Here is a 10108-nt window from a genome sequence, read left to right on the forward strand (position 1 = left end):
TTTTTTAAACTGTGAACTTTTGTGTTTTCAGTTTCGTGTCTGAAACTCATTCACATGATCCTTCGTTATACTGTTTATTTTGTTTATTCACATTTAACTTATTCCAAAGAAAAGAGTCTTTTAATGGTTTAAATGGCTTCCTGTGATTTTTTAAAGAGGAATTGAACCTCTCACAGAAAATATAAAGGCTCTTGAATTGGTTAGATTTTGAATTGGACCTGGCTGGAACTTTATTTTGAAAAACATTATTAAATGAATGCATCTTTTAGGTCACTCTCTTATAAACAAATATGGTTTTCTGCTGGTATAAAAGGACAAAAAGACCAAAGACAAAACTTATTAAAAGATTTTTTTATTCACAATAGAAGTGTAACAAATATAGTTTATTAAAAAGTCTGCTGCTCATTAATATCATTTTAATCCATAAGCTCAGAAGATTTTTATATAAATGTAGAACGGCTCATTTGCCAGAATGGAATATTTACATTTTTAATAATAATAATATTAACACAATAAAACAAATTTCCCCACAAAATTAAAATATTGCATATAAACCAAAGTAAACTATGTGCAATGGAATGATTATCAGCAATATTTTTGTACAGATACATTTCTGAGGTTGGTTTCACACATTTAAACCTTTTAAAGGGGCGACGACGAACATTTTTAAAAAGTTCACATCTGGGTCGCTCAGACAGGATGTGACTTCCTAAAATGGGCGTCATTTCCCTTTATCAATAATTCACCAATAAGAAGAAGAACGGCGCTGGAACAACAGATCGTCAACACAATATTCAGAAAAAAACTAATCACCAATAGACAATTCAACTTTTTAGGGTTTAAAGAAAAAAAAAGAAAAGAAAAAAGAGAAACGACGTCACACTACGTGAAGCTGAAGCTGATTTTACACTGACGGCTCAAAAATGAATCAGAAACGACCACATCAGTGTCACATGGAGGGGAAAAAAACTAAAAAAACAACAAAAACTAAAAATTAAAAGTGTTGGATAATTTATAAATCCAGCAGGCTGGAAGTTCTGACTTCCTCCTGGGGGGGAAATGCAGCGGATCAGCCCTTTAAATCGACAATCCAGACTCCATCCTTTCAAAATAAAAGGCTTTAACGAACCACAGTGTATTGAACATCTAATGGATCTCAACGGGGCAGTGAGACAGTGAAGCTACAGCCCCGCTCCCTCAACCACGAGACGATGTTCATCCAAATACCCATTAATAAACTTTATTTAAAACCAAAACAAAACTAAACAAAACAAAAAAACAACACCACTTCATACCACCATAATTACTGCAGCGAAATACTAACGACATGTGAACCCCCCATGAATGTGACACCTTAAGTCTGCAATGGAGAAAAACTAATAAATGAATGAATGAATACATGATTGGATGGATGGATGGATGCAGCTGATTCCAATGAGTGTGTTTCTCCAGCTGGACAATAAACCTCAAGGTGCAACCACTGATTCATTTACTGACAGAAAATTAACAAGACACTATTGATTGATTTGATTAACTGACATTGTTTAATCAATAATTTAATCCTAATTCTTCTCTCTGTTTGATATCAGAGCAAACTGAACATTTAAACATTGTTGCACTGCTGCCTCAGACACTTCCTGTCACTTCATGATTGATCAGTTCATAAAACCAAGTAGCTGACAACATTTGGCTTTTGCCTCATCAAAGTTAAGTCATCGTGTTCATTGGTCCGAGCTCAATCATTGACCACACTGACCTGCAGCTCTGCTGGATTGACATTTTTTAGGCTTAAAATTAAGTTTAAAGGGGGAAAAAAATCTAAATATTAAAGTGTCTTTACTGTCGACACTGAATTAGGTTTGAACCACTTAAAGAGCCAATGAAGTGAAAAATAAAAACTAAACAAATATCTTCATGTTGCTTTGTTAGATAGCTACAGAAACTGTAGAGTTTAAACCAAACGGCTCCAGACTGATCGATCAATCAATCACTGAATCAATCGATCAGTCAGTCTTTAGGGAGAGAGAGAACTTCAGGTTCCTGTGGAGCAGCATTAGCATCATAACACAACACTGTACGTTAACACTTAAATGCCTTGAACGTCCGTTTCTAACGTTTGAGATCCTCAAAGCGATAAAAACCAAAAAAAAAAAAAACAGGTCTGGACCAGGATTCAGATTTGGATCTTTGTGAACCACCTGCACACGCTGCTTTGACTCTTTGTGCTTTTTTTTTTTTTTTTTTGTACAGGATAAAAAGAAGGAAACAAAAATTAAAAAAAAAACACAACAAGAGATGCACAGAGACGTGAACAAAACAAAGACATAAAGCATAAAAAATAATCTTCACTTCACATTGGATGGTACATTCATACAGCTCCTGGCTTCCTGCGAGGTTTTAACGGCTCCTCTGACTCCCAGGTGGTTTCTTCACTGGTACCATTAAAAAAAAAAAAATGCTGTAAATTATTGGTTCGGTAACATGATTTATGCTCAAAGCGCCACCTGGGGGTCAGATCCCGACACCTCCCGAGTCCTTTATGTTCACTACTACGGAATAAATTAACACAATCAGGAAAAAAAAGAGAAAGAAATCATTCAGTACAACACATCATCACATGGAAAACAGAATAAAAGCCTCAGAACCGATCAAACAAGAGGACGCCGTCGTCTCTACAGATCAACACTGTCTGCATGGGAAACGTCTGCTGACTGGTAGCTACGTGTGCGGCGGTTGAGGCTCTCACTGTTTTTGGTCTTTACATTTTAAAAAGAAATCATATAAATTTAGGAAACGTAGCAGTTTTGGTCACTTTATTTTGAAATTTCCAATCAAATCTGGGATCTAATTGGATTTGAAAACACCAGATCCAACCCAATAATCTTAACCTGCTTGTTGTGCAGCATTAGCATTAGCATTAGCTCTACAACTCTTTGACTGTGTGGTCAGTGTGTTTGAAATATTTCATATATGTATTTGTTTTGGTTATTTTTGAGAAAAACCAAAAGCACTGAGGCTGAAACAAGAAAAAAACACAACAACAACAACAACAACAACATATCATAAAGAAAATGTTACTTTTCTTTTACGTGCTGCTGTAAAGTGGCTGAACGTCGACTCACTTTGTCAGACGACGGAGTTAAATGAATCCACTTATTTTCCGCAGCGACGCTGTTGTTGTTGTTGTTGTTATCGTTGATGATGACTGAACTTTTTAATGACTCTCCATCTGTCAGATCTCCCAGTGACACTTTCGTCTGCTTAAAGCTCATTTAGAGGAGCAGGAGGTGAACGCAGCCTCGTCATGATCCCGGGTAACGACTCAAACTAATGAACAACTGCAAAGTTGATGAGTCACACATCTAAACCCAAGAGACAAGAATTAAATCACTGAAAGAGTTTCTACACTTTCTCTTTGCAAACAACACCTGTCATGATCCACTGAGTCTATATTTATATGTATTTACATCAGGTTGTGTAATAGGAGACTCCCACCACTAGATGTCAGTGTAGTCACACACTTCTCTGAGCTGTGACTGGGACTTTGACTGGTCTCACACCATGAAATGACCGTGAAGAGTTGATCCAACGTGTGTGAGCGCTCTTAGACTTGTTGTTGAAGTGTGTAATCTCTTTATTTGCAATGTCTCACTGTCAAGTTTTCACCAACTCTCGGGCAAATTTCCAGCCAGAGTTTCACTGGATGTGATTAAAATGTAAAACTTTGTCCTTTAATCCGTGTCTAGTTTTGGTTTAATCCTCATCATCACCAGGCCTGGGGAACTTTAACTTTAAAGCTACAAAGTCATTTAAATCTCTCCTGGTTTCTTGTGTTTGTGTGAGCGTGTCTCTCCCTCCGACTCCTCCTGTCGTCAACAGTGAAGGCACTAGATCGAAGACTAAACCGGAGTTAATCTGGCTACATGGGATTTTAATCTGGATTAAAAACCCGATTGAAGGATCAGGTGAGAGAGAGTCTGATCAGTGGAACAAAACAAAAAAACAAACAGGAACATTATATGGTCTGTGTCAGTTTCAAACCACCAGGGCGAAGGGGAACTAAGGTCCTAATGACACGATGGTAAAGCTGTGTTCAATCACTATGGCTTCCTGTGACGGTGTGTGTGTTTGTGTTTGTGTGAAGGTGAAACACAAAAGCGAAGTCGAGAGTCTGCGTCTCCTCACAGAGGAGAGAAGATCCTACAGAGGAGAGAAGATCCTACAGTCCGGACGACGCTCTGACTGGACGACGGAGACGAGAAGAAGCAACGCGATGTGGTCTGACCGATACAGAGGTTTAACTGAGCACATGGTTTACTGTCACCTGATCGATCGATTAGCTTCTCTGGATCTGGATCTTCAGATGTCTGTTGGACTTTTGAGACCTAATGTCCTTCATTTCATTGACCACAATCCAACCAAACAAACAAACACTTTCAAAACACTTTTTCCTCAGAGCTTTCAACCACTTCCTCATGCTCCTCAGCGATGGAGGAAGCACTGCAAGATGTGGGTGAAAGCTCCAGGAAAGTGCACACTGCAGGTTTTTTTTTCCAGCTAATTAAAAACTTAAAATGAATTGTGGGGGTAAAAACAAAGAAACGAACAGACAGACAAACAGACAGACAATGGGATACTGACTGACTGAAGCTCTGAAACACCTGTATCGGTCAAACACTGGTGGGAATGTGAGAAAGAGAAATAAACAGAGAATCCAAAAAAAAGACAACGATACACAACGCAGATCAGGAGACGAAGGAGAAGAAGAGCTTTGTGTAAACGTCCTGGGGAGGAAGTGAAAGGAAGGAAAGAAGGAAGGAAGGAAGGAAGAAGTCAGGTGTTGAGGGAACAGGTGACAGAAGGGGAAGCAGAAGATCTAGAAAACGAGGCTCGGGTTGTGCTGCGTCTTTTCTTTAACTCCCACAGAGACGACCACACGTCCGGCGGCGGCGGCAGCAGCAGCAGCAGCGGCGGCGGCGGCGGCATCAGTGTTGGCACAAGAACAAAAAAAAACAACCGGTTTCCCATTCGGAGATTAAAGCGGTACAGCAGACGGAGAAGACGATGCGTGTGAAGTGAACGGAGCCTCCTCCTGATCCTCAGACCGGAGCTCAGAGTTGTTGGTTTCTGGGGTGTTTTTTGTTTTGTTTTGTTTTGTTTTACTTTGCGCCCAAAGACCGGTGGGTCAACGATGTCCGACGTCAGGAAGAGACGACTGGTTCAGGTCCATCATTGTTCTCCAGAACATCACAACTGAGGAACATGTGATAACTGGTCAGATTGTCCTCTAGTAATAACAATAATAATAATAACAACTTCAGAAAGTACCACTTCTATATTAATCTATCGTTGCCCTCACAGTTCACCACACTCATGTGGAGGGACAGTCTGTGACACTTTTGATGAGTTATTACATCATCATCATCATCATCATCCAGCAGCGAACAAACATGTCGGTCCACGTCAGCGTCTGGACTCAACCAGAGCTGAACATCAACAGAACAAAAAAACAAAAACAAACAGAACTGGACTCTACAGCGCCTCCAACAGGGCGTCAGTTCAGTTCTGATCCCGCTGGAAATAAAAAGTAAAAAAAAAAAAAAGAAAAATATCCGATCATCAAGAGGCATCTGTAAAACCACTGGGGACTCCACATGGCTAAACTGTTTCAGACAGACAGCTGGAGGCTCAGGTCTACAGGATCAGAGGTTCTCGCACTTGTTTTGTTTTTTGTTTTTTTTTCAGGGGGGGTGGGGGGTGGGTGGTGGAGGCGGTGGTGGTTGGACGTCGTGGGCCCAGGACGGTCCACTACTCCACCTCGTTGGGTCTGTCTGTTTTGTCCTTCTTGATGACGGGCAGAGGGTGAGCCTCGGTGTTGAAGACCCAGTGCTCGAACGGTAGGTGGTCGTCGTCGGAGAAGAGCAGGTACAGATACCTGGAGGGGACAAAACCAGGAGAGTTAGAAATGTAGAAGTACATTGACTTTGACTGTTGGTACCAAAAACCACTGCAGATAGTTTCCTATCGCCATTTTCAGGACCTTAAAGGAGACATATTCTGCCCCTTTTTCCACAAATTAAAATAGTTCCCAGGTGTCTTAAAGGGGTACTTCACCCAAAATCGATAATTCACTAATCATCTACTCACCGTCATGCCAAGGAAAGGGTCGGAGAACTTTCAGAGTTATCAAAACGCTTTAGGAGTTTCAAGGGGGGTCCGGCTGGCAACGGATTTTCATATAATGGTGGCGGATAGAGTTCACTTTTGAATCGTCCAAAACACACACTATGAAACATCCAGATACCTCCTTACTGCTCGTCTGCACTGACCCAAGTGTCCTGAAGCCGCCACATGAAAAAGTTGTTCAGAAAAAATAAGTTTGATCTCTGTTTTTAGCCTTGTTGTAGCAGTAGCTCCCAGTATGGAGGTATCTGGATGTTTCATAGTGTGTGTTTTGGACGATTCAAAAGTGAACTCTATCTGCCGCCAGCCGGACCCCCCCTGAACTCCTAAAGAGTTTTCTCCAAACCCTTCTTTGGCATGACCGTGAGTAGAAAATTGGTGAATTATCGATTTTGGGTGAAGTATCCTTTTAAAGACATGTCTGTGACATGCTGTGATCAAAATACCCCAAGGAGCCTGAAAATTACTGATTTTTTGGTCAATTCTCGCATTTTGGGGCCCGGAGGGCAAGACAAACACCCACATACATGTTAAAGAGCCTTCAAAAAGTTTTATTTCCATAATATGCCCCCTTTAAATTTAGCTCGGCCCATTCTGTGTTATGTTTTACTGCCTTACCCAGCATGCACTGCACACAGGGAGCAGTCTGACTCATGTGAGGCACTGAAACCTTTTAGTACTTTGCCCAAAACTGGAAGTTGACATCTCACAACAATATCTGTTCAAACTGCAAAGTCACTGAGAAGAAGAAGAAAAGCTGAACAAGAGCTGAGTCATGATTTAGCTTTGCTTCTTATTCCCGAGTCAGATTCATGATGCACTTTACAAAATAAAATGAGAATCGTTGCAGCAGAAGCGAACTGATCTGTCTTCTTTCCTGCACACAACCTGGTGCCTCACATTACCCACAATGCCATTCAACTGTACAGCTCTCTGAGTGTTGGTAGCAGCTGATGCAGCCACAAGTCTCAGGCCACGGGAAAAGTGGAGGAGGTGTGGCACACAGACTTTAGTGAAATTTAAATAAAATATTATAATATTTAATATATAATAAAATCCGGTTTTCCTCTTTAAATAGACAAATTCTTCATTTTCACCAACTCTCTGACCTCTGATCATTTAAATCTGCAGCACAAACGAGGGATTTACACCTTTATTCACTGTATTAACTGTTTCTACATTTGCCGAGTCACTGTTCACACATTCCACTGCTTCACTATGATGAAAAACCAGTTGTGTGACGTGTGTTTACTTATCACTTATCACACCATCAGCTCATGTCCGCCTTGTCTCTGTAACACCGGTCCAACAACAACATGGTCATAAATTGTCTAAAGAGAAAATATGAAACATCTGAAAACTTTAAATTTAAATATAAAACCACCACAAACTAGAACATAAATAACTGCATCAGGCTCAGTCATGATAGAGACCCCGTCAAAATAAGAGTTTAATGTCACCGCAGCTGAATATATCAGAGTAGACTGCACCCACCATGCAGTGGGAAGCTTGTAAATGGACACCAAGTTATTTCCTTTGTTCAAACTCAAAAAAACTTAAATGATCCAGAACAAAGTCTCAGTTATAAATCTGCTGTTCCACCTGATTATTATTGTCTGTTTTCTTGCAGCACGACAGAAGTGACATGAATTAAAAACAAAAAAACACTTCCAATGAAATCTGGAGGGGAAACAATGTTTTGATTACATAAACACAGCTCCACTGCTGTCTGCATTTCTCTTTTTAAAGGTGACTCGTTATGGGATTCATCGTCAGTGTTTTTTATATTATTTGGAGTTGTGTTCAGCTTTTGCAATATTTACTGGTGGGCCCTGCCAAAAGACTGATGAAACAGATGTGGAACAGAGAGAGAGTGAGTGAGCGATGGGTGCGGCTCAGACTCACACCAGTTTACGAAACAAGAAGTGAAGTAAATTCTGCTGCTCAGTGTCGTCAGATCTTATGAAACCCCTGAAAAATTAAAATACAAACAAACAGAGGATGGGAGGAAGAAGAAATGAAATAAAAAGAGAGTTTTAGGAAAGTTGTAGGTCCAGGATCAATCACCATTGTCTGACCAAAGGAGTTTTATTGATCTACTGTCATGCATTTCACCTGCAGACGATCAGTTGTATCATATGAAGGTGATTGAGCTGCAGCCGTTTTACACAGCAGCACTAATGAGATCATAAACTATCACTCCATTTAAACCTCAAACATGAACATAACTGAGTGAAAATAGGATCATTTTGATGTTATTTTCACAAGATTTGATAAGACATTTGACTATTTACATACTGTAGCAATACATATTTTCTGTTCAGATTTATTTATACATAGTGAATGTCTTTATATTTTATTCCTTACTTTCTTTACTTGTTCTGTACTGCTACTGTTGCAAGTGAATTTCCCATTAGTGGGATTAAAAAAAAAGTTAAGTCTTATGTCTTATTTGTCTCATTTTGACTGTAGCCTCAGATCATGTAGGAATCCTGGGTAATAAAGAGAAAGTGATGCATCAGATTCAAGATCCAACATGGTAAAAATGATTTAGCAAGGAATGTAAATAATATTCTTTGGGTAGCATTGGAGGTTTAGTAACACAAAGACTTGGCTACCTAAGGTCATTGTGAGCTTTATGGAGGAAGACTGTGTTTTCAATCTGACATCTGTGTTAGTGTTGTTGTTGTGTTGCTATCAGGCCTCATGACCTCCTCAAAACTGTTGACGTTACTGTATGTTTGCAACTGAAATGTGAACCAATCCCAACTTGTATTAAAAAAAAAAGGAGAAAATTCAGAAAATACAACGGAAGAGCAGCGAGAACCTGAGAAAAAAGCTGTCAGCTGCCTGAAGTCAATGATTCAGCAGAGGAGCAGTTTGTCCACGAGGCCTTCACCCTCCACAGACAGTCAGCCGGCAGCGCCACGCCGGGTGGAGCGGCGAGCAGCGAGTGATTGAGGGCAGCGGCGGTGTCTAAGTGTCCTTGGCGGTAGCGGCAGCGGCAGCAGCAGCAGCAGCAGCATCAGCGGCGGCGGCGGCAACGGTGGAGAGAGAGAGATGGATACTGGAAGTGGCTCCGCACAATGCCAAGATCCCTGAGTAACGTTTGAGGGATCAGATTTATGAGCTCGCTGCTAAATGGGATTGATATTTTCTGTGTCCGGTGAGGTCGGGCTCTGATGTCACACCGTATGACAGATGAGGTAATCACTGTGAGGTCAATTACACTCAGAGTTATTTAACTTATAGTTGTCTGTCGGAGGATTTTAGTGTTATATGAGATGTTTTCTTTTCTTTTTGTGATGAATATTTAATCAAAACAACAACAAAAAAAGATTTAAAATCACATTTGACTTTAATAATGGACATAACCAGGACCAGGAAAAATGCTACTGTTTAAAGTGATCTGAAAGATGAATCCAGACTTCTTCTTTTAAAGTATTTATTTGGTCTTTTAAAGGGATAGTTCAACATTTTAATAATCCCTATAATTTTAGGAGTAGGTTTGTTACCTTTAATTGTCGGTGCAAGCTATTTTTAGAACGGCGGAGCAGAGCCGCAAGCTGCTCACAGCTACGCTACGGAGGCTAATGGGATTTCTTGGTTTCCCTCATCAAACTCATCAAATACACAATCCAACAACTCCAAAACGCTCTGGTGGACAAGTTGTGACCTGCACATTCACCACACTATGAGATAAGAAGAACAGAACATTACCAGACAGAGTTGTTTTAGAGGGAAATGCAGAGACTGCTTGCTGAAAAACTGCACATCAGCAGTTTTGCATGAATTTACCTCTAAAACAACTCTGTCTGGTAACGTTCTGTTATTATCTCATAGCGTGGTGAATGTGCAGGTCAACTTGCCAAAATGTTGAACTATCCCTTTAACTATTTTTCATTGATAGGATAGTCAGAAAGAG

The 10108-nt window shown here is 40.2% G+C and overlaps 1 protein-coding gene and 1 long non-coding RNA gene across 2 annotated transcripts in view; both read right to left on the reverse strand.

Annotated features, from left to right (window-relative positions):
* Positions 1-336: 336 nt before the first annotated feature.
* On the reverse strand, positions 337-5092 carry LOC146961306 (uncharacterized). The gene is made up of 2 exons (XR_015035172.1): positions 4236-5092; positions 337-4200 (listed from the first exon to the last, which is right to left on the reverse strand). It is a non-coding gene; the product is annotated as an uncharacterized LOC146961306 (long non-coding RNA).
* Positions 5093-5176: 84 nt separating this feature from the next.
* Positions 5177-10108, reverse strand: part of man1a1 (mannosidase, alpha, class 1A, member 1) — a 161680-nt gene continuing 156748 nt past the window's right edge. The window contains exon 12 of the mRNA XM_085770344.1: positions 5177-5935. Within this exon, the coding sequence (XP_085626470.1) occupies positions 5809-5935 (127 nt within the window). The 3' untranslated portion in view covers positions 5177-5808. The remainder of the gene's footprint in view (positions 5936-10108) is intronic.

The sequence above is a fragment of the Trachurus japonicus genome, chromosome 24 (genome assembly GCF_045865225.1).
Source record: "Trachurus japonicus isolate A0001 chromosome 24, Traja_1.0".
NCBI classification, from domain to species: Eukaryota; Metazoa; Chordata; class Actinopteri; order Carangiformes; family Carangidae; genus Trachurus; species Trachurus japonicus.